Source organism: Bacillus rossius, chromosome 12, assembly GCF_032445375.1.
Source record: "Bacillus rossius redtenbacheri isolate Brsri chromosome 12, Brsri_v3, whole genome shotgun sequence".
Classification (NCBI taxonomy): Eukaryota; Metazoa; Arthropoda; class Insecta; order Phasmatodea; family Bacillidae; genus Bacillus; species Bacillus rossius.
Genome location: NC_086339.1, coordinates 52,387,952 through 52,413,823, shown reverse-complemented (window position 1 = coordinate 52,413,823; position 25,872 = coordinate 52,387,952). Strand labels below are relative to the sequence as shown.

Sequence of the window (25,872 nt, the reverse complement as noted above, 5' to 3'; positions counted from 1 at the left end):
TATCTATGACATCACGACACTTGGGCGCAAGGCTGAACTGAAAAAGAAACCACACTGCAGGAGTCACAATTGGTGACGTCACGATTAGGCCATATGATTAGCAGAATCCCCTTTTGGACGTCATGATTTAGTGATTGTTCTTGGTCAACTGATTGAAATGGTGGACGAATAGTTGTGTTACGTACGTTAGATGTTTTGCTTTGACTGCTGATGATAATAATTTTGATAGCAAGTTCAGGTGTAGTGGTGACTTTGATCAAATCACATTGACTAGGCAATGTTCACCTTTTGGAACACGACTCGAGAAAGTTTGCTGATAGGACTAACATTGTATAAAATGAGGTGTGGTCCGTATTTTTTTTAAGTGTGTCCATTTTTTTTCTTTTCGGGATGTATCTGGTGGAATTTGATCCAAAATTCTGCAAGTTAGACAGGATGCGTGTGGTCGAATGTGATGCAAATGCAGAAGCGATTGTTTCATGTATTGAATTCTTCCAGGATTGATGGAGTGGAATGTGATCCAAACGCAGAAGAGTTGTTTTCTATTGCTCTAAAGTCGTTCGGGATTCACGGGATCAGAAATGATGGAAATGCGGAAGCGGTGTCGGCAGGATGGAACATGTTCAGGACGGGTGGACGGGACTCAGTACGCCGCCTGGTGGTGGTGGTGGTGGTGGTGGCCCAGCATGTGGTGGTGGTGAGGCAGCACCACGTGGCTGAGCGGGTTCACGGGCGAGTGCTCGTTGCTGGGAGGCGTGGGCATGCCCGCCGCGCTCTGGCACACGTACCACTCGGACAGGCTGGAGGTGTGCTGCGGCGGCGGCGGCGGGGGCGGGGGCGGCGGGGGCTCGGGAGACGGCGCGCCGCCCCCGGCAGACACGCTGATGGAGCCCGCCGAGGAGCTGTTGGAGTCGTCGCCGTCGCTGTCGAAGCCCGGCGGCGGGCTCTTGGTGGAGCTGCCGCAGCAGTGCACCTGCGGGTCAGACTGTGTTGTACAGGCGCTTGCACCTCGTCCTGCTGCTGGGACCTTCTTTTCCACCTCCCATTTCAGGTCATCATTTCATATTTATATTTAGACTTATTCGATTGTTTATAACTGCACGAAATGAAAAATATATACAGCGCATACTTTTTGCATAATTAGCTGCCAAAGTTACATTTTTAACGTTTTTGGGTTGTACAAACAAGGAGAATTTAATTTATTGCAGAACTGAAACTTTTTAGGTTTAACTGCAGTGCCAAAAGCTACTTCATGATATGTTTTGCATTTCTAAAGCAAAATTATCATTTCATGTTTCTTGGCTGTCAAAATCGTAACAAATTTGAGAATTTTGAAATGCCAAGTAAAATTAATTAATATGATCTGAAAGAAACAATTTCTTGAAGTAGTCAGTGGCACTGCAGTTCTGCGATAAATCATATTCTTCTTATTTGTACAACCCAAAAACGTTAAAAATGTAACTTTGGCAGCTAATTATGCAAAAAGTATGTGCTGTATATATTTTTCATTTCGTGAAACTTAAACAACTGAAAAAGTCTACGATTTTATCTGTAATTAATGTAAATATAAAATCTTGTCCTGAAATGGGAGGCACCCCCATAAGGCTCCATCTCACACGCCATTTTTTTCGTCATTTTCGTGCCTTTTTACACCCATGATAACATACTTAGTAAATATATGTTAACCATATTTGTGGCAGAACAATAATGCATAGAGAGGCATCAAGTTCAAATTTTAGAACAGCGCTTAAAAAATTGTGGGGAAAAAAAACAATATATCAACATGGCGTGTCAGACGGAGTCTTGAACGTAACAAATACAATGAAACTGTTTCCACAATGCCAACACTACATTTCAGCCATGTTTTAGGAGTTTCACAAACATGGCACTGTCCACAACAATTTTTTCAACATAACTTACACACACCACACAATGAGCGACTAATTGCATACAGTATGCACCTTAAATGTTAGTGGGATTACAAAAGCCTTTAAATGCGTGAACTTCTTACGAAACACACAAGCATTGAAAACACTAAGTGTATTTCTATGCTTTAGAGTCTAAAAGTGTAATGTCGTTTTGAATAACTCAACTTTATAAATTAAGGGATGTCTTTGTATCAGAGGGATACGTGAAATTGCAGCTAACAATCATTCCAAAAATCCACAATTGATAACTCTGAATAAGAAAAATAACATTAATTTTGTTATCAGCCATCATTCCTACGCTGTTGGGAGGAATGCCTGCTGGTTTATGGTTTACAGTTTTTGAGTTAGAACACTGGTTAAATGGTTAAAGGCATAAATGAGCACGTTCATTAGCCTATAAAAGCTTAAAAACTTTCACAGTTTATCCCATAGCCTCTGGCCAAGATATTCAAGCCCACCGGGATCTTACAAACTAATCCTTGTTGCAAGTAATAACTTAAATACCACAATTTTTTTTTAATTTTACAAAATAACTACAGAATTCGAGCCCCAAGTCATTTTTAATGGAAGTAAGCGGCTGGTGATATCACAAACAAAAAATCCTAATTTTTTTTAATCAATTAAGCATGTTTTCAAGAAAATAAATTTCAAACTCTTATTATGTTGGTTATTTTTCTCTTGTAATCAGTAGTTAAAAAATCGTAACCAATTTTTGACGTGACAACGTCTAATAAATCGATGAACGCCGGCTGCACGCACGAAAAAGTGTCCCACTACGGATGTCCCACTACGGATGTGTCCTATTTGCTCTTTGTACGCATGCGTGGCATCTCTCTTCATGCTCATTGTAGGGCCTACGCATGCGTGGCATCTCTCTTCCACTCGATTGGAACGACCATCGATTTGACTTTTCAATCATATTTTCGTCGTTTGAATTATTAATATTATGTAATTTAACAATTGTCCACCGATTTTCAGCACAATCGGTACAGTTATTTAAAAGTAATGTTGAATATTCAAATACGTTTTGAACCAACAATGGTGTTTTACATTTACACATAATAATGCAAATTACAACCGGGATCTTTTGCACAATGTTAAAAAAAATATTGTAACTCATTATAAATAAGTTTGGTGTATTTGGGATGCGTATTTGTTATAAAATCGAGTTATAAAAACAAAATAATATTATTCCCCTACTGTGAACAAAATTTTTATAAATTTATATATAACATCTGAAAGTTTTATTATGGAATATGGCCTCGTGGGTGAAGGCATGTAGTATGTTGTCAAACATGTTATTGACTTTATTTTTACATTGGGTTTGTGTGCATTATATGTAACTAAATAAAAAAAAATAAAAAAATAAAAAAAAGGTGATCAGCTATCTTCTAATTTTAAGGTTGTCGGTTCGAATCCCGGCAGGTGCGAAATTTTTTTTTGTACTTGTAAAAATAAATACGACGCACGTAACATTTCAAAAGTAATAAATATATTTGAATAATGAATGCAAATAAAAGTAAATTTATTAATTAAATTATACATTTCATTTCACTCCTTTGTATCCATACAAAATAGTGATAATTCAATAAAAATGATTCAATTTTATTCATAAAAGTATGCAGAGGTAGATTTTATCATACAAAAGATAGAAAAATTAAAAAAAAAAATTCTTCCTCAAAGAATATAATATTTTTAATGCCTAAATGGTTTGGTTGCAAAAACCTATTACGGCTCAGTCTCAGGCCGAATATGATATTTCCTTTTCTTCTGGATCAATAATTTCATCAATGTTTTGTTATGACGTTGTCACGTTAAACTATCGTTCGTAAACCACCTTTACAGACAACCAATTTTTTTACGTAATGTATTAAGAAGAACTACCTTACCAAATTAACAAAGGAAAGTTACCGTTACACGTAATTAAAAACAAATTTTTTTTATTACATAAATCCTACACTACGGCAGGAACACTTACTTAAGTTAGCAATCTAATAAACATTTAATTCTGCATCGGCTTGGAATCACTAATTCTCAGCTACAGATGGTTTACTGAAGTCAGAGGGCCGCAAGATCCTTTTCCTACACAGTCCTTTTCTTCCCGACAGAGTTTCTCGAAACTGTGTTTAACTTAGTGCTTCACATCGTGGGAATTGTAATGGGAGTATACACAGTCTTGAATGCGCACTTCTTCACTTGAATGGATACGGTTTACCATACACACAGTCCAACCACAAGTTATATTTTAAAGACCCGTTCGTTTATACTTCATCAGAAAGTTGATTTATAATGTTCTGCTTGATTTCGTCAAAAAAAAAGTACAAATGTCTTTGCCTAAAACTGTTCTTGGCTGTAAAAGTCTTCATATCCAACACTGTATTTGGCTCCATCAGTCTTTAGCTCCAACTGTCTTAGGCTTAAAAATTCATTGGCTCCAACAGTATTTAGTTCCAACAGTCTGTGGCTCCAAAAATCATTGACTCCAAATGTCATTGCCTCCAATAGTCTTTGGATCCATTGTTGGCTCCAACAGCTCCAAATGCTCCAAATGTATTTGGCTCCAAACAGTCAATTCTCCTAAGCTCTAATTGCTCTTAGAGCTCCAATAGCTCAAATGCTCCAACAGCTCCAAGTGCTCCAAAGCTCCAAGTGCTCCAATTGCTTCAAGTGCTCCATCTACATTTGGATTTCTATTGTATTTTTTGATCGAACTAGGCCTGATCGCTGGTATGACTATTATTACTCTCCATTTTGTCATCAATTGTAATGATTTTTACATCTTTAATTTAAAAGTAGTATTACGAAAACTCGGCATTAGATAGAAATCAGATTTCGAGAAATTAAACAATTACTTTGAAGTTCCAAATATAGTTTTTTTTTATTTTATACACATCCAAGTAATACAAGTCCTTCTTCAAGTCAAGTGAAGCTTCCTTCAGTTCTTTGAGTATGAAGGATACTTCTTTGATGTGCGAATAGTTTCCTGCACAAAGCGAAGCATGTAGAAGAACAATATGTTAGGACCTTCCCATGATGCGTAATCAAAATCTTCTGCTGCTATCATCTTCCATGCATTTTTATAATAAATTTTGTTAAGATCTCTGGAGTCTTCCATTTAAACACCAGACTTGAAGTCACGTTCGTCATCGACCGAGTGATTATTGCAAGCTTAATCAGAATAATTTATTTTAACACATCGTTTCCAACGTTTTGGTTTCAACGCTTCATCACAGTCTTCGATATTGTGAGCTTAAGGTACGTCATCACAGTATACGTTCGCGTCGGCCAAAAATGTGTCATCATAGTCTCCAATCATGTCAGGTTTCTAATAGATATATATTTTAGCTGCTTTAAATTTAGTAACCAATTTAACAAAAATGGTGTAGTAAAATTTAGTTTTCATTTTTTTTTTTTTTTAGGATTTCGTGTTTGTAATATTATGACCAGACACTGCTTTCCAGATGTCAGTTGCCATTGAGTTTCTTTGAAAGCACTCCCACGTCCTACAAATATGTATTTCTGATACTCTTCCACTAACCTGTCTCTTTCCAAAACACACTTCCGAAATCGTCACAGTCCGGAAGCTTGCTGCTTGGTAGGGAAAGCTGTCATAAGCGTTTCCTTCAATATATTCATGTAAGCACTATTATCTAAACGATATATTTATGAGAATGCTTTAAATGCTTTTAATGCTTTAAACTAGATACTGGCTGAGGTGGTGCATGGTGCTTCACTCGGCGAGAAGGGATGGGCGTAGGACTTGCAAACACATGAGTGGTGTAGGGGAGTGTAGGACTTTCCTACACTTGATGAGTATCACTAGTGTAATGGGTATAGAAGCTACTGACAATTATGTGCTACTTGACCGAGGGCAGGTCGGTGAAGCACTTGCAACTATGACGTGATTTAGTGAGTTTCAGTAAGTGTCACTAGTGTATTGGGTGGAGGAGCGACCGAATGAATGTTCTCCCGGAGTGAAGATAGGTGTGTGTAAGACATGTGAACATATGACAAAGTATAGTTAATATGTGCAGGTTATGGAGTCTAGAAATTCACACCAGTCAGGGAGGATATATGATGGCTTGGCGGAGGAGCTACTGAGTTTGTGTGTTTCTTGAATAAGGACGGGTGAATGTAGGTCTTACAACCACAAACATATGACAAGGATAGGTGATGTAGCATAGTGTAGGACTTTCCACCTCACAATTTACACACGGATGTATTGGGTGAAGGACTAACTAAACTTAATGTGCTCACTGAGTGAGTGAGGACAGGTGGTTGTAGGACCTTCAACATCGTAAAAAGGATTAGTGATGTGTTCCCATCAGAGAGGATCTGTGTCGTGCTTCCTGAACGAGGACTTGCAACCACATGACCTCCATCAGAGATGCAGTGGAGTGCAGGACTATCCGACACCAGTAAAGACCAGTGTCGCATAGCTGGCGGGTTGCTACTGACCTTCATGTGCTTCCTGAGCGAGGAGGGGTGGGTGTAGGACTTGTCGCAGCCCGCCACACGACAGTTGTACGGCTTGTCGGACGTGTGCACGTGGGAGTGCTTCTTGCGGTCCGAGCTGTTGGCGAACCTCCGGTCGCAGCCCTCGAACTCGCACTTAAATGGCTTCTCCCCTGCAAGCACACGGGACCACACGCCATTGGCCAGCCGCCTCCTCTCCAGATCATGCCTGCCCCGGCACCATGCCTCATGCGTGTGTGAGAGAGAAACAAACACAGCTGATGCTCGCTTTTTAACACAGTCACTTATTGTCCAACACACATCGTGGCTCTAAATCTCAGGCAATGCAATAAAAAATATTGTTAGTACTCTCGAGGATAAATATAAGGTTCCTTTTTATGTCGAAGATTGAGTTCCTCTGTCCATGCTTCTTGCACTGAAAGAAAGGTTTGTTTGCCTCAACAAAATTTTTGTTTGTATATGGCAAAATAAAAATATTTTGTTAATTCGAACAAATATTTTGTAGTAGGAAAGATTTTGTTGACCCAAACAAAATGATTTGGTCAACTGAACTGTAGGCTATATTTGGTAAGGTGTAACAAATAAATTTTGTTACTTACCAATTTTGGTTAAGTTAACAAAATATTTTGTTACAGCAAGTAGATATTTGTTTCGCCACATATAAACAAATATTTGTTTGAGCCAAACAAACCTTTTTCTCTGTGTGTGTATGTGTGTGTGAGAGAAAGAGAGGGACAAACACAGGGTACTTATTCTTCTCGCTAATGCTCGCTTTTCAACATGGTCACATATTGTCCAACACACATTACACTGCATAACAGGACATCCTAAAAAAATTGTTAATAACAGTACACACATTACAAGCGTGATGATTTCCACACACAAAATACAATTCAGGGACCTTCGTGAATTCGCACATATCTCCGTAAATTTACGCACAATAAGTTTACTTACATTGAACATGAATCCAAAAGAATATTCGTAATAAATAAGCAAAATATTTAAAATCTAGTAAAGTCTGCACCAAGAACTCTCCTATTTTGTCCAAGTGTGTGTTTACCTTTATTTGAAACTAAATACAAAACCAAGACGTCAAAATATGGCGTAGTTTCAACGAACACACAGTTATTTAAAATAATCAAGGATACTTCATTTATTGAGTCAAAACCTCTGTTAAAAAGTCCGGAAATGTACTTTAATTAATAACTGTGTGCTAAAAGTGATAATTTACTTAAAAATTCAATTATTTAAATAAAATTTGATTTAGTCTGATACGGTATAAAATTATGCCAAATTATTTTCTAAATCATTATGCCGATTTCATGGTCTCTAAATATTTTCTTCGCTGACAAAATGTTTATGTTTTTTCTTCAGAGTGGTCTATATATGAGAAAACTCATAATTATTAAATATCTAAAGCACGCAAAACTTAAGCATTCAAAAGAATTGGTGAAAGTCTGAGGACGGAACTAGCGTAATACAATGTGTTTTCTCATAATTGCATTTCGCTTTGATCGACATGTATGTTGGCTGCCAACCACCAATAAGTTCGCACCCTCACTGCCAACTTAGGCCGCGGTCCGGCGGAGTAGCCCGAGCCGAGGATGCTCTGCGGTAACGAGCCTGCCAGGAAGTGGGCCTCCCACCCCCGCGGCGGTGAAAGGAAAGTGCCAGTCACCCCTGAGTTGCGGCCCGGGCAGACTCAGGCCGCAGATCTTGCACGCGGGCTGTCTAGGAGAGCGGTCCAGCGGAGTAGCCCGAGCCGTGGATGCTCTGCGGTAACGAGCCTGCCAGGAAATGGGCCCACCCCCGCGGCAGTGAAAGGAAAGTGCCAGTCACCGCCCAGTTGCGCCATGGCAGACTCAGGCCGCAGATCTTGCACGCGGGCTCTCTAGGAGAGCGGTCCGGCGGAGTAGCCCGAGCCGGGGATGCTCTGCGGTAACGAGCCTGCCAGGAAGTGCGCCCCCCACCCACGCGGCGGTGAAAGGAAAGTGCCAGTCACCGCCCAGTTGCGCCCTGGCAGACTCATGCCACAGACCTTGCACGCGGGCTGTCTAGGAGAGCGGTCCGGCGGAGTAGCCCGAGCCGAGGATGCTCTGCGGTAACGAGCCTGCCAGGAAGTGGGCCCCCCACCCCCGCGGCGGTGAAAGGAAAGTGCCAGTCACCGCCCAGTTGCGCCCTGGCAGACTCAGGCCGCAGACCTTGCACGCGGGATGTCTAGGAGAGCGGTCCGGCAAAGTAGCCCGAGCCGAGGATGCTCTGCGGTAACGAGCCTGCCAGGAAGTGGGCCTCCCACCCCCGCGGCGGTGAAAGGAAAGTGCCAGTCACCCCTGAGTTGCGGCCCGGGCAGACTCAGGCCGCAGATCTTGCACGCGGGCTGTCTAGGAGAGCGGTCCAGCGGAGTAGCCCGAGCCGTGGATGCTCTGCGGTAACGAGCCTGCCAGGAAATGGGCCCACCCCCGCGGCGGTGAAAGGAAAGTGCCAGTCACCGCCCAGTTGCGCCATGGCAGACTCAGGCCGCAGATCTTGCATGCGGGCTGTCTAGGAGAGCGGTCCGGCGGAGTAGCCCGAGCCGGGGATGCTCTGTGGTAACGAGCCTGCCAGGAAGTGGGCCCCCCACCCCCGCGGCGGTGAAAGGAAAGTGCCAGTCACCGCCCAGTTGCGCCCTGGCAGACTCAGGCCGCAGACCTTGCACGCGGGCTGTCTAGGAGAGCGGTCCGGCGGAGTAGCCCGAGCCGAGGATGCTCTGCGGTAACGAGCCTGCCAGGAAGTGGGCCCCCCACCCCCGCGTCGGTGAAAGGAAAGTGCCAGTCACCGCCCAGTTGCGCCCTGGCAGACTCAGGCCGCAGACCTTGCACGCGGGCTGTCTAGGAGAGCGGTCCGGCGGAGTAGCCCGAGCCGAGGATGCTCTGCGGTAAGGAGCCTGCCAGGAAGTGGGCCCCCCACCCCCGCGGCGGTGAAAGGAAAGTGCCAGTCACCGCCCAGTTGCGGCCCGGGCAGACTCAGGCCACAGATCTTGCACGCGGGCTGTCTAGGAGAGCGGTCCGGCGGAGTAGCCCGAGCCGAGGATGCTCTGCGGTAACGAGTCTGCCAGGAAGTGTGCCTACCCCCGCGGCGTTGAAAGGAAAGTGCCAGTCACCGCCCAGTGCGCCCTGGCAGACTCAGGCCGCAGACCTTGCACGCGGGCTGTCTAGGAGAGCGGTCCGGCGGAGTAGCCCGAGCCGAGGATGCTCTGCGGTAACGAGCCTGCCAGGAAGTGCGCCCCCACCCCCGCGGCGGTGAAAGGAAAGTGCCAGTCACCGCCCAGTGCGCCCTGGCAGACTCAGGCCACAGACCTTGCACGCGGGCTGTCTAGGAGAGCGGTCCGGCGGAGTAGCGCGAGCCGAGGATGCTCTGCGGTAACGAGCCTGCCAGGAAGTGCGCCCCCCAACCCCGCGGCGGTGAAAGGAAAGTGCCAGTCACCGCCCAGTTGCGCCCTGGCAGACTCAGGCCGCAGACCTTGCACGCGGGCTGTCTAGGAGAGCGGTCCGGCGGAGTAGCCCGAGCCGAGGATGCTCTGCGGTAAGGAGCCTGCCAGGAAGTGGGCCCCCCACCCCCGCGGCGGTGAAAGGAAAGTGCCAGTCACCGCCCAGTTGCGGCCCGGGCAGACTCAGGCCGCAGACCTTGCACGCGGGCTGTCTAGGAGAGCGGTCCGGCGGAGTAGCCCGAGCCGAGGATGCTCTGCGGTAAAGAGTCTGCCAGGAAGTGGGCCTACCCCCGCGGCGGTGAAAGGAAAGTGCCAGTCACCCCTGAGTTGCGGCCCGGGCAGACTCAGGCCGCAGATCTTGCACGCGGGCTGTCTAGGAGAGCGGTCCAGCGGAGTAGCCCGAGCCGAGGATGCTCTGCGGTAACGAGCCTGCCAGGAAATGGGCCCACCCCCGCGGCGGTGAAAGGAAAGTGCCAGTCACCGCCCAGTTGCGCCATGGCAGACTCAGGCCGCAGATGTTGCACGCGGGCTGTCTAGGAGAGCGGTCAGGCGGAGTAGCCCGAGCCGGGGATGCTCTGCGGTAACGAGCCTGCCAGGAAGTGGGCCCCCCACCCCCGCGGCGGTGAAAGGAAAGTGCCAGTCACCGCCCAGTTGCGCCCTGGCAGACTAAGGCCGCAGACCTTGCACGCGGGCTGTCTAGGAGAGCGGTCCGGCGGAGTAGCCCGAGCCGAGGATGCTCTGCGGTAACGAGCCTGCCAGGAAATGGGCCCACCCCCGCGGCGGTGAAAGGAAAGTGCCAGTCACCGCCCAGTTGCGCCATGGCAGACTCAGGCCGCAGATCTTGCACGCGGGCTGTCTAGGAGAGCGGTCAGGCGGAGTAGCCCGAGCCGGGGATGCTCTGCGGTAACGAGCCTGCCAGGAAGTGGGCCCCCCACCCCCGCGGCGGTGAAAGGAAAGTGCCAGTCACCGCCCAGTTGCGCCCTGGCAGACTCAGGCCGCAGACCTTGCACGCGGGCTGTCTAGGAGAGCGGTCCGGCGGAGTAGCCCGAGCCGAGGATGCTCTGCGGTAACGAGCCTGCCAGGAAGTGGGCCCCCCACCCCCGCGGCGGTGAAAGGAAAGTGCCAGTCACCGCCCAGTTGCGGCCCGGGCAGACTCAGGCCACAGATCTTGCACGCGGGCTGTCTAGGAGAGCGGTCCGGCGGAGTAGCCCGAGCCGAGGATGCTCTGCGGTAACGAGTCTGCCAGGAAGTGGGCCTACCCCCGCGGCGGTGAAAGGAAAGTGCCAGTCACCGCCCAGTGCGCCCTGGCAGACTCAGGCCGCAGACCTTGCACGCGGGCTGTCTAGGAGAGCGGTCCGGCGGAGTAGCCCGAGCCGAGGATGCTCTGCGGTAACGAGCCTGCCAGGAAGTGCGCCCCCACCCCCGCGGCGGTGAAAGGAAAGTGCCAGTCACCGCCCAGTGCGCCCTGGCAGACTCAGGCCGCAGACCTTGCACGCGGGCTGTCTAGGAGAGCGGTCCGGCGGAGTAGCGCGAGCCGAGGATGCTCTGCGGTAACGAGCCTGCCAGGAAGTGCGCCCCCCAACCCCGCGGCGGTGAAAGGAAAGTGCCAGTCACCGCCCAGTTGCGCCCTGGCAGACTCAGGCCGCAGACCTTGCACGCGGGCTGTCTAGGAGAGCGGTCCGGCGGAGTAGCCCGAGCCGAGGATGCTCTGCGGTAAGGAGCCTGCCAGGAAGTGGGCCCCCCACCCCCGCGGCGGTGAAAGGAAAGTGCCAGTCACCGCCCAGTTGCGGCCCGGGCAGACTCAGGCCGCAGACCTTGCACGCGGGCTGTCTAGGAGAGCGGTAGGGCGGAGTAGCCCGAGCCGAGGATGCTCTGCGGTAACGAGCCTGCCAGGAAGTGGGCCTACCCCCGCGGCGGTGAAAGGAAAGTGCCAGTCACCGCCCAGTTGCGCCCTGGCAGACTCAGGCCGCAGACCTTGCTCGCAGCTCTTAGCAGCAACATATATTTAGCTTCTAATATATCATGTTTTTGCACATTGTTTCAAGTAATTCAATCACCCAACCATTTTAAATTGTTTATAGAATGTTTTCGTCTTCATAATAATTTTTTTTAATGGTTTATATTGTTACCGTAGCGTGTACTGAAAGTAATATATATCGTCTGTTTTTGACTAACCGTTCATATATTGCCTATTTTCAATTTTTTTTTGAGGTTTCATTAATAATCAATAAAAATTATGACTTTCCCAAACCATGAAAATTAATTTTTATCTGCTTATATGAGTAATTTTAATTGATTTATAATAATATAATATAAATAAAACGTTTTAAGACAATGGCTAAACACTAACGGTCTATCCAAAACTGTATTCCGGATAGTGAATTTTTTAGTAGAACTAATCTTTTGTGAACAATTGAATATGGTTACGATATGAAATCAAATATAATGTGCAACTACCCTAAATAATAGAAACAAAATAATTTAGGGAACTAGTCTTTTACAACCATATTACCTTCCAGCAAGTCTGCTACATGCGCGGCTACAATGTTCTAGGCGCAACTGTACTGTCCCTAATGCCTCCCTCCCCTCCCCCTGGAACAGAGGGTGCGCGATAACTTACTAGACAAGGAGCCCGCAGCACGCACTGGGATTCCACTGCAGATTCCAGTTGAACCACAACTCCGCACACGGCAGCCACCTTATATACCGGCCACCAAATTCCCACTAATAATACATATTTTATCTAATCCTAAACTACAATTAATTAAAAAAATTAAATAGTACTCCTTTATACAGTACAGATTCGTGGCCACAATAAAAAATATAAGGCTAAAATTAGATACTTAGAGTTGGGCAGTCCCACAAGTAACTATACTTTATCACTGTTCACTCACGAACTCGCGACAAATTTTCACAAAATTTCGTTCAGTATGCAAGGATTGAGCAGGTGCCTGAAGAAAAAAAAGTCAAGGTAAATAATCAATAAAATTAGGTCACCCTGGATATTATGTTACAGCAAAGATTAATAAATTAAAAAATATTGACATTTAAAAATACTAAGGATATTAGTGTTCCATCTAAACTGCCTTGGATATGCTACTTTTGAAAAAAGATTTATTGATCTAGAAATTTTAGTACTGTTTTTTTTTGGAGAAGCATTAGAGAAAACACCACGTAATAAAAAGCTGACCCACAATAAAGAACAATGAAGAAGAGATATAATTACTTAATGTAGTCCAAGCATAACTACAACATACCACATAAGTATTTCCGGCCCAGATCACTGATTAACTGCAACGATGATTTAGACAAAAGAATGATAGATTAACATAAACTAATGTAACAGTGTATATTAAGCATTTTATTCAATAAAATTGCCATATAGATATACTTGTCAAACAAATCATGTCCCCTCCTATATGGGTGTTTGCCAAAATAAGGTACCTAAAGCATTTCCCTAGGCCTTAAAAATATTATACATCTGTATTAATAGTAATTTTTACAATAAGATGTAAGCTTGAATGTAATAGAAGCCTATTATGTATATTATTTCTTAAATAAATGATTTTGTATTTAAGATGTGAGATCAAGAAAGTGCTAAATGTCCCCTCCGTGGACTGTTCCTAAGTACAGTTTGATAACATTTTAATTATCCACAACAAAATAATTTTATGTTATTTAATATTAATTCTTTAAATTGTAATGTCCAAAGATTAAAAAATAAATCATAAAATTGCTGGACTGCAAAGGTTTGAATTTTCAAGTAAGATTAATGTTTATTAATTGTCCCCAGGAAATGGGTCCTATGTGTGGACATACAAAATAGTTTCAATATAAACCTCCAGGGTGCAGCACTGGCACTGAACCCTACAAAAAAGGAGGGAAAATAATCTATCTTGTTTTCTATCAAGTCATAAGTGGATGATTGGTGATTTATTGGTACTTATATTAGTTGATCCATGTGATTTAACGGTTGGTCAAGATCGCTTAGTCCACTCTGTGGACAACATTTTGAAGGTGAGAAATGATATCTGTCACTTCTAATAGATGAATAGATAAAAAGTACTACGTATACATTTCTTTTACGAATGCAGTGATATTCTAACCTTAAAAATTAAAGGACTAGAAAACAAAAGTACGGTTTCTGTCCCCTCCGTGGACGTCCCCTCCGTGGAATTCACAGGCTACGGAGGGGACATTGTTGTACACATAGTGAAATATTTCCAGAGTTGAATTAATGAGCACTGTATGGAAATGTTAGTGCTATTTCGAGTACCAGAACTGCTGACATTGCAGCATAGGCCTATTAACAGACCATAACATATGTATGTACTTAATCATTGATGAAATTTATACATTAATTATGAAAATTACCATACAGCTGCACTAAGTACTGTGTTTGTTTTATTCATTAGATCCAGTATACTTGTGTAGAAAGATATTTGACAATTTAAATATTGTCACAGGTACATGATTTTGTAATACCTACCTTAAATGTTAATAAATATTTACCTTGCAATCTGCTGAAATGATTATTTTCTGCTTTGACAAATGTTCATGCAGCACGGTTGTGGTCTGTCTATCCTCATTAAAAAAAGCATTAATTTTACTTTCAGATGTTTTATCATTACATCAGAGCCTAATAAACGTTCTGATAGATTTTGTATTTATCTTGCAGCATAATGGCTCCCATAAAAAAGAAAACTTCAAATTTCGCTGATAAGATCAAAAAACGAAGGGAACAGAAAAAGATCAGAATAAGAAAGGCTAGAGAAAGGTTAACTAACATCCCAATAAAGTATGAAGAAGAAAAAGCTAAAGAAAGGGAAAGATACCACATAGGAAAAAATTAATTTTGAATATGAGTGAAAGGGATTAACAATCAGTCAGGAAAGAATGGAGAGACCGGAAACGACATCAACAAAAAGAGAAAAAAAAAACTGAAGAAGAATTAAAAATTAATTCTCCTGAAACGCTACCAGAAATTTTAGATGGTGTAGTACCCTCAACTTGCAGAGTTTAATGTGGAAAAAAGCGTCCAAGGAAAAACAGGAAGAAAATGTAAGAAGAAAAACGGAAGTCGGAAAAGGACAATGAGAGACTACGAAGAAAACTTGAAAGATACAAAAAAAGAATAAAGAGAATACGAGATTCATTACAACCTAATGCAGATACTCTAACCCCTAGGAAGAGAGAGGAAAAGTTATTTAGTAATAACAACACTAGTTCAGAAGAAGTTAAAAAGAAAGTTTTGTTTGCGGAAGTTACCCGTGACCAAATAAAAGACAGTTTTAAAACTGAGAAATCTTAAAAAAAAAAGAGATCTATGTTACGAGTTTTAACTGGAAAAATTATCAAGAAATACAGACTCTGTGTACATAACCACGCACTAAAAAAAGTACCAAAATCAATGGTAAGGTTAAATTTGTCCACTCGGTGGACAGTAGAGTTCACTCCGTGGACAGCCCCAAAATTATATTTACGTTTTATTAATTCAATTTAATGTATCGATCTTGACCACTTATTGTACTGAATTGAGCGCAACCAGGGGAATATTTAAGAATCTTTACAGGTGTATAAAATATTATAATTTTTTTTAAAACCATACATAGTTTATGTACCTTAATTTGGCAATCACCCATATATATTTTTTAATTGAGTTATATCTTTGTATTACTGCAACCCAAGAATAATGCAAAAACAATTTGTTAAATTTCGTCCATAAATATATTTGGTAAACTATAAAATAACTTGTTTCAGTACATGTAAGGATTCTTATGCTTTTAAAATATTTCAGGAGTCGCTGATTTTTAAATTGAGAGAACGTGCAAACTCAAAGTAATGTATGCTTTACTAGTTTTACTGTTTCCTGTAATTATATATTTTTTTCTTTTGTTAAGTAGTAGACCAACAATAGCATAAAATTTTGGTAGCAGGGCCTTACGCTCACTTATTTGCATAAAATCTAATAATATTTAATGTTGTCTTACTTGCAATTCTTTTATTTTCTTTTGTTTCTAAAACAGCCAAAACTGTTCATCTTTAAAAATTCTTTAACAAAACCTTCCTTACTGCTGTATGCCACGAGATCGCAATACTGCTTGTTTGAAATGTTATGTTGTCCCTATATTTGGTAATAGAAAATGTGCTGTTTCATACATCATGTATAATTGATATTTAGTATTCATGTCAATAATTAGTCTTTAAAAATAATGTAAGTATAAAAATTTTGTATTTTATAAAACACAATACCAACAGTCTTACTGTTAGAGGCTGGCATGGTGCTATTTTTTTGAACAAAGGTGTTTAGCTGTGAGCCAATAGCAGAAACATCTTAGAAGTATACATATTTGAATTTTATCCTATCGCTTAATGAATCTGCATATCATCCGGTCCCTATGTATCAATGATTATTTTAATAATTTCAAAACATATTCGGCATTCAAAGCCAGATTGTTCCCTGAAGCACCTTTCAAAAACTGTGACATTGTATTTTGAACAAACTGTAAAATTTAGCATAAACCATTCGACAAAATTTGCTATGAGTAAGGACTGCAAAAATTCGCTGTTCAACGATCCTATATGTACCTACTTGGCAAAACTACGCCTGAGCATTGGTTACTGACTCGTGACACCAGTAAGTTGGGATGCTTTTGATTCATTACTTCTCTTGTTAGAAAACTATTGTGTTTGTTTCGTCTTTTCGTTTTGTCGTGTTTTTGTCTCGTTTCAACTGTAGTGCTGAATTTTTTTGGGTTCAATATTTTTGTATACATGTGCTTAGCAATGGCGTATGTCCAAAAGCTTATATCAAGTCATGCACTCCCATTGCACAAATCTTTCAAAATTAATACTTCTCTTGTTGAGGCGTTTTAACTGGCTCATAGTCCTTAAGATAAACTGTGGCACAATCACTGAAGCAGCAAGAAGGTAAAGGTATTTATTTATATTTTCGTCTATCGCGAAATGAATCCACGAATTAATCCAGTCTTTAGCTACAAGTCACAGAATATAAAGTTTATATAGTGCAAAATCCATATAATTTGTTCTAGATTAAAAAAAAACAATGGTTGCATTAAAACGTAGTAGGCCTCTCATCGTGTCTGATGAAGCACAGAGTTAAGGTTGTAGACGCTGCCACATTGACATAATGTCTAATCCTTGTTATCAATCTCACTCTTCCCCAGTTTTTTGCTGGTCTGCCACGTGTGGTGAGTTGCAAATCAATCGTATGAAATCGTACAAGCTTGCTTTGATAAACGAATCAGTAGCGTAGCCAGGATTTGTGTATGGGGGGGGGGGGGGGGTAAGAAGCATGCCCCCCCCCCCCCCTATTAAAGTGGGGGGTCCGAGGGCCCTCCCCCGGAAAAAAATTGGATTTGATAGTGTAAAATAGTGCTATCTGAGTAGTTTTCGGTACCTAACTTTAAATATTGTAATGGTAAAAATGTTATTATTTTTTTAATAAAAAATAGTTTGAGTGATGAAGTAAGAAATTAATTAAAGATATTTTAAGCAATCCAAGTGCCTTGTCCACGACCACTCAAAATCATAAATCATGCTCGAAGCTCCACAATACAAAAAAAAGGAATAAAAAGGATTGGGTTTCGGCAGAACTGGCCTATTCCTGGAAACAATTAGCCTTAGCTTGAAGAGTTACCCGGTCACCAACTGCTTATAATTACCGCGCTGGTTAAATACAGTAGGTGTAGATATTTGAAAGCTTGGGACCCGTCACGGCGTCACAACCTTATAGCTTCTGCTCGTGACAGGGGCAGGGGAAGGGAAGGAGAATCGGTAGGGCTCGCTTACTCTTCCCCTCCAGTGCAGTGGCCGGTGATAGCAGTAAGACACCCAGGCTTTAAGCTAACCTGCTTTCAGATAAGAAAAAAAGGGGGTTAGAACCTCTAACCCCGCCCCTGGCTACGCCCGTGAAACGAATGAATGACTGGGTTTACTGCATAGTCGGCGTGGGGGTGGTTACAGGCCCAGCCTCATGAACACGAGGACGGGCACTGACGGATTGAAGTGGTAACGGGGAGACGGGAGGACCACGAGGAAACCCACGGGCTTCCGGCGAAGCCAGCCGCGTTTCCCTCTTGCAAGAAAATTCAGTCCAGGACACCGGCCAAGATAGTATCCCTCTCTTTGATGGAAGAAAAGTGGCGTGATTATTCAACCGCTCAGGCCATAAAGGGAAAAATGTCTGTCCTTTTAAGAAATATTCCTTTGGAAACCAGTTGCCAAGAAATAGTCTGTAATACTACAAGAAATATATTTAACCTTGTACAACACCTGGCTATGGTAATTATTGCATAGCATATATTAAATACGTTTTTCGAGATACTATTAACTTTTTTAATATGGAAATTGACGCGTAATTTTATATTGTAATTGATGTTTAATTCAAGCATATATATTTCTTAAATCACGGTAAAATAATAATCGAATGTTCAACTATTCGACTTAATTTGGTTTTATTATGCGTATTAATGTGCACAGTTAATATAGGAAAGTTATTCAGGGAATGGTTTACAACAATTCTTAAATGTTGGAGGCACTGGGACTAATATCAAACAAATATGTCTTGGTAATAATCCGAATCCGGTATTCCTGGGAAAACTATTTTTTAGTAACACCGCTGATTTCATGTAATTGAACTAATTTACGAATACCTGTAATTTTACATGAATATTTCAGTCCCAATTACAAAAAAAATGTTACAGTGTATAAGAGTACCCTCGCTAATAAGAAATAAGCATCGTCATTTTCATTTATCGCTGCGAATCACGTCCGTAAATACTGTTTTATCAATTTAGCCTCTCATCTCACTTTATATTTGCAATTGTTTCAGACTTCCTTAACTAAACAGGAGAAAACGTTTGCACATTCTATTGTTTCGCAGCAGCAAACAACTATTTTTCTTCGTGAACTTAAATAAAAACTGTCGAATAGTTTCTAGCAATGGTAGCTAAAGAAGTATTTATGATTTTTTTTTTGCTGAAGAAGTAGGTATTTAACCATTTTTAAAAGTAACTTGACTCGGTATTTTTTGTATACTTTTTGGAGTGAGCAAAAATACACATGCATATTTATCAGTATATAATGGTTTGTCAAATGCTCGAGGTTCGAACTCACACACAGTTTTGGTTACTTCATTTTCTTGTCATTACTATTTATCAAGGATTTTTCAGATGAATTTAGCCTGATGGCTTACTTACATTTGTTTCTGGGTCACAAAAATTCTCACCAGATACTTAATAAACAATATTTTCGAGCTGTGAAAGATTAAGCAATGATTACAATTATTATGAACACCAGCGTGATTTTTTTTTACCGTTGTTAGATTGCATTCAGTAAATTTATGTTCGGAAAATTTGAGATGAAACACAAAATACAAGCGAGTAGTATGCATGTCAAGTCGTTAAAAATAACGTAAGTAAAAAAAAAATATTTTGTAAAACCAATACCAACTGTCTTAGTGTTAGAGGCTGGCTGGGTGTTATCTTTTGAACAAAGACTGTTTAGCTGTGCGCAGGGCAAGCCTTCATAATAGTAATAAGAAAGCAACAAAAATGGCGTGTGATCCCAAGGCGCACTTGAAGGCCAGAGAAAGGTGTGTTAATACCAGTGAATAAGAGGTTAGGCTAGGAGTTCGTCCAACCGTGCCGCAGTACAGCAGAGCGCTCTGTCGGCGAAGCGGCGAAGTATGTGTCCGAAGGAGGGGAGAGGATAAAGAGAGAGAGAGGAGGGGGGGGGGTGCTTGCTAGTTCGTTTCCGGACCGCTGGGCGCGCTGGTAGCTACTTGTTGGTGCGTCCGCGCAAAGTCGGAAATAATGGAGTGTCTCCTCTCGGCCTGCGATTCTTTTCAATTTCTTCCCTATTTTTTTTTTTGTTGTGGGGGAAGAGGTGGGAAAAAAGGGGGTGAGAAGGGGAGGAGGAATGTTTGGCGTGGCCTTTCTCGCAGATCTAGAGGGTGCTCAAAGCCCCAGCACCCCTTGCGTTATTCAAGAGGGTGAGAACTGGCCGCGTGGAGGGGGGCAGGGATTTCCCTCCCCTCCCCTCCCCATCCATCCTTCTCCCGGACCACAATAGCTGGAGAGGGTAAACGCCGCAACCGTACAAACTCCATTGGGGAAGGGACGCGCGCACTCCACATGTCATTTCACGGCCATTAAAGGCATATGTATAAATACGAAAACAGCCCTTCGAGCGGCAGAATCGTTGAGGCCCTTAAGGGAGACCGTGACTCTGCCCTGTGTGAGCTCGGCTGGCGCAGCGTGTATTGCCAGAGCCCACACAACACACCACCTTGCTCGTCGATAGATCACATGGCTATGGTTAGAGACCGGAAAAATTCGCGAATTCATTTCGCGATAGGCTAAAATACAAATAGTTATACCTCAGTGCTGCCTCTGCTATTGGCTCGCAACTCACCTGGATGACTCTGGGCTAATTAGAAACACCAAACCAAAGCTTTATCGAATCACAGGCTGCTACGTTGGGACGTCTCACAAGACAGCAGCCAATGAGTGGGTGACATTTAACCGAGTGTACGTATAACTATGGAGTTCATCCTAAACGGCATTGAACACGGAAATTTTTCCGGTCCCTACTTAATGAGTAAAATGTTAGTAATAGATACTAATTATATGAAGTATCTGATCTGCCGAATATAAAAATTACCTATTATATCGGTATTTAGAACTCACGTTAGATTTATGAACAGCAGCAAATATCGTACAACCCCGCGAAGTGGCAATGGTAGATACTGGGCTCTTTTGTTTAAGGGCGTGCCTCCCATTTCAGGTCATGATTTTATAGTTATATTAATCACTGATCAACTTTAAGACATTTTCAATTGTTTAACTTCCACGAAATGAAAAATTTATACAGCGCATACTTTTGCATAATTAGCTGCCAATGTTATATTTTTAACGTTTTTGTGTTGTACAAATAAGGAGAATTTAATTTAATTTATTGGAGAACTGAAACTTTTTAGGTTTAACTGCAATGCCACTGGCTACTTCATGATATGGTTTGCATTTCTAAAAAAAAAAAAAAAAACTAATTTCATATTTCTTGGTTGACAAAATCGTAACAAATTTGAGAATTTTGAAATGCCAGGTAAAATTAATTAATATTTTCTGAAAGAAAAACAAACTATTTCTTGAAGTAGCCAGTGGAATTGCAGTTAAAGCTGAAAATTATTTTTTCATTAAAAAATTCTCCTTGTTTATACAACCCAAAAACGTTAAAAATGTAACTTTGGCAGCTAATGGTGCAAAAAGTATGAGTTGCATATATTTTTCATTTCGTAAAAGTTAAACAATTGAAAAAGTCTACAAGTTTATCTGTAATTACTGAAAATATAAAATCTTGACCTGAAATGGGAAGCGACTAATAGATGCGGTCGATAGAGCTATGACCTAACGTCCCCCACATTGTCTGATAACTTCCATATACAAGTTTTTTTTTCTTTCTTTCGCCAATTTCAATTTTCGGGCGTGGTCTTGAAATTTCCGGAACCATTCCCACCCGAAGGTTTCTGGGATAAAGAGAATATCCATGTTCTCATCATGTAGTTAGTTCCGTAGGGGCATGCAGATTTTGTGAAAAGATTTCGAGACTGGATGAAAGTTAAAACACGCAGCACAGTCTGTGTTTCCTGACTGGGTGGAGATTCTCCGAGGTACAAATCGACTGTAACAACACCAATCACAGTGATTCAGTGCGGAAGTAAACGCGTCCTGAGTGGCTCGGTTAAATAAGGCAACGACTTCTCTCGCAGACGGCCGCCAATCACAAGGAATAAACCACAGGTGCAGGTAGAGGTGGATCGCAGAGTATCATCCTGATACTTTGTCACTGATACGCGCCTGTATCAGGAACGGCAAACGAGTACACTATTCAAGTATCAAGTACTTTAGTATCAGTTCAGAATTCGCCTGGAACAACACCACGGCCAATGTGCGCAGAACCCGATCGCAGATGACGGTCACTTGGGCGGAGCTTGTGAAAGGGGAGGGAGCAGGAACGACGAATAAGGGATAAAGAAGGGAAATAATGTAGGGGAGAAAGCGCAGGGGAAGGCGTTGAAGGAGAGGCGCAGAGCGAAATTGTTACAAGTCGTTTTGTTTATTGTCCTACTTCAAAGTACGCTCAGTGCGCAGTGCGTGCTTCTTGCGAAGACTGAAGACTCTGTTAGTACGCTAATAGCGATACAATACCAAGGACACTGGTTCTAGATCCATCATCCTTAGGTGATAGATATGTGAATCTACGATCTAGGGAGCAAAGCTAAAACACCGTCTCGTTCAATAATAAAACTAATGAAATTTTAATATTAAAAAGTACATTAATAAAAGATATAATATTTATATTTGTGCACTTAACAACTATGAAAATGCAAATAAGTTCTCAGTTGACCCTAATAACAGATGTAATCAACATATGGACTTTCTTTTTTTTGAAAAAAAATAGTAACTAGTGTTTTCATACATTAAAAATTTACGATTTTATCAAAAATTTTAAAAAAATAGGTACATTAGTGAGCATACTATATCAATAGACATTTGAGTTACATCAGGAAGATAGCAGTGCCAATATCGATAAAAAAACACTTTGCAAGTTCAGTCACTATTTAACAAATAGTATGGATTATAACTCAGTTTTTGTTTACACAAATTACACTTAGCAAACTCATTATTTTCCGTGAAAAAATTTCCACACAAATGAAGTCTTTTTCCTGCACTTATCCATTCCTTATTACACTATAAATATACTAACTACAGAGCATGACAGCCCGCAACAATGTACGTGGTAATAGACGGCCAGGACGAACTGCAGTGAATGTTGAACTGATTGATACTGGCTGTATTTAGGCGGGCATGAGCGTAACAGAGGTAGAGAATTACCGGGCGTGATAAATAATGTATCAGAGACACCGATACCTTTTTACGCTGGTGATGACGGCACGGAGGATGTGTACCCTGTGACGAGAATGCTGATACCTTGTTGCTTCCTGGGACCGCTACTGCCCCTTCTGATACAGAAGTATCAGAGACTTGTATCTAGGTACATTACTGTATCAGTATCAGGTTGGAACAGATACCGAAAATTGCTGTAACAACACATCTCTAGGTGCAGGTATACTTTGTTGCAGTCTAATCGGCGTTCAGATATTTTCACGAAAAATGCCTGCCCCTAAATCCGTAATTATCATAGTGGCAGGTACATTTTTAATATTTGTGTCTGTTATAGCTGATTATCTATGTTTGTAAATACACAATGACAGTATTTACTAGATGTTTCGAAAATTAAAATATAATATTAAAATGAAGGTTCTGCCTTCCTCGACAGCACTGTATTCCTCGTTGACATGCATCCCAATGTCCATTTCTTTTTGTCTCCCCTTGTCTCCCTGTCCATTTGTCTCGGAAGACACATCTCTCACGCGGGGAGGCGCGGCGGGTTCTTTGGGCTGGGGACCGCTGAATGTGTCCGGCCGGGCAGCGCCGGCGCCTGATTTATCGCGGGAGCCATCTCGCGGACGCGCGCGGAATCACTCATGAGCTGTTCGCCGAGGCCTCGGTGGCTTGACAGAATTACGACGCGCGGACAGCTGCGGGAATGTCATCGCTCATCACGTCGCATACGAATTGTACACCATTGAAGAATGGCTTCAGGCTGGTGTTATCTAAGAATTGTTGTTAAGGGCACCGCCTACCCGGCAACACACACGGTGTGCAGAACTTCAGGAAAAACAACACGATTTCAAAACTTCTCAAGAGATCCGAGTGGAATCTGCTTACGAAAAGCATTTAAGAATTCGCTGAGGGCTGAAAAGTACTTTTGATTTTGAATTAAGTTTTTTAACTGTATTTTTAGAAGAGTAAATATGGCTAAAACGCATGTTTTCAGAGTAATTTTTAGGCGTAAAGCAACCGGTGTAGATTCTTGAAAGCACTTAAGGGAGTTGCATCACATCTTTATCTTCATTTATTTGCCATATAATTTTACGGTCACCGCTCAAATTTTACAATCGTCCTGTGACGACGAGAAGACTACGCGCCAGTCCAGGGGCTTGCACTTAGAGGCGACACAGTGCTAGAAGCACCGGCAAGCGTCGCTCTTATCATCTCGCCTCACTAACACTCATACACCCCTGACGAGACGGGCACTTTAAGAATGTTTCACAAGCACCAGACTTTCATTTTACTGCTCGATTGACTTCAACACGTCTTCATTTAGGGCCTACTCTATTTTATTTTCTTGATTGACTAGATTAAGCGAAGGCAGCTAGCTTTAACTGCTAGTCACTTGGCCAATTAAAACGGGGTGGGTGTGTCACTAAACGTTTGTGATTCTCTTAAAAATATATACTCCCACGGGAGTAATAATGCCAACGTTTTACAAATATCTTCACATGCATTATTCTTGAGGAATACAAATATCTCTATCTTTGTTTAGATTTAAAAACAAGTCCACTTTCCAGCTTTTGATGTTTTTTTATACATCTTAAACGGTAGTTATAAATAATAGTCTGCAATATACTGGCATATCTTGTTACTCCTTAAGTTTGGAAGAAATATATTTTTAAATGCTTATTTATTTTAGGGTGAAGCATGGACGTTCCATATTGTCTTATACGTGTCCTCATTGGCTAAGTCTATCGCGGAACAATCTTCTTTCGCCGATACGAGCAAATAAGGAGAGAGATGTTGAAACTATTGCCGAACAGTTTTGAAGCCTATCGAACAGTCAAATTTACAGCCAAGGTGTGCGGGTGAGTAGATAATGGTTACTTCATGGTGAGGAACCGCCGATTTGCCTATGCAGCCAGCGGCCCAGGTGTGCGTGTGAGTAGATAATGGTTACTTCATGGTGAAGGATGGCCGCGGAGGAGTTGTTCTCCTCCGACTCTTCGCCATTCGCGCGCCTTAGCAGCTGCCCCCCCCCCCCCCCCCCTTCAACACCGCCGTAATCACCCCTGGGGCAGGCGGCTGTTCAGTCCAGAACTGCGGCTTCGCGCCGAGTCTTATGGCACCGTGGCACACGCCATGTTGATTTTTTTTGACGTGACAACGTCTAATAAATCGATGAACGCCGGCTGCATGCACGAAAAAGTGTCCCATTACGCACATTGTCCCGTTACGCTGTGTCCCGTTACGCTCATTTTACGCTTGCGCCGCATCTATCTCTCTTCCACTCGATTGGAACAACCATCGATTTGACTTTTTCGAGGCACATTAACACTCCCATTCGTTTCCTACTTTTCCTATCATCGTCATATCCTTAACAGAATAACACAGATTGGAAGAATTTAAATAGCAAACATGTATAAAAGTTATAGTTAAAATAATCTCTTCGTTAAAGTAATAAACATATTTGAATTAATGAGTGCAAATAAAAGTAAATTTATCAATTAAATTGTAGATTTCATTTCACTCCTTTGTATCCATACAAAATAGTGATAATTTAAAAAAATGATTCAATTTTATTCGTAGAACTATGCAATCATTTCATCAATGTTTTGTTATGACGTTGTCACGTTAAACTATCGTCCGTAAACCTAGTTTACAGACAACCAAATTTTTTTTTTTAATTTTTCGTGTTTACTAATAGTTAAGAGTTATTTCTGTTCATACTACACTTCTCTTTAATTTGTTGTTTTGTCATAAAATATATTCCACAGATATTTACTAAGTCTATATATATACTGTTGCACTAGTATTTGTACCTAATTTTTATCACTCGTGCGACATTCTACATCAACTACATCACAATTATTTAATGTTTGTTGAAAATATAGCCTATGTGACAGAACAACAAACACTAGTGAAATTTACAGAAGTAGCTCATAAATAATTGTAATGCCAAGAATAAATTTCATGGCGTGTTTTAACCCCACCTTAAGAGGCCACTCCAGTGTTTCAGGGGCACTACGCAACCAGCGTTAACCTCATAAGATTCAATGCTATTTTCATTTTGCTTATAACT

At 42.0% G+C, this 25,872-nt stretch overlaps 1 protein-coding gene across 1 annotated transcript in view; it reads right to left on the bottom strand.

Annotated features, from left to right (window-relative positions):
• Positions 1–643: 643 nt before the first annotated feature.
• The window catches only part of LOC134537982 (zinc finger protein ZIC 4-like), a 227,821-nt gene continuing 202,592 nt past the window's right edge, over positions 644–25,872 (bottom strand). Inside the window, exons 2-3 of the mRNA XM_063379001.1 lie at positions 6,387–6,556; positions 644–973 (exon numbers count right to left, since the gene is read on the bottom strand). Of these exons, the coding sequence (XP_063235071.1) occupies positions 644–973; positions 6,387–6,556 (500 nt within the window). The remainder of the gene's footprint in view (positions 974–6,386; positions 6,557–25,872) is intronic.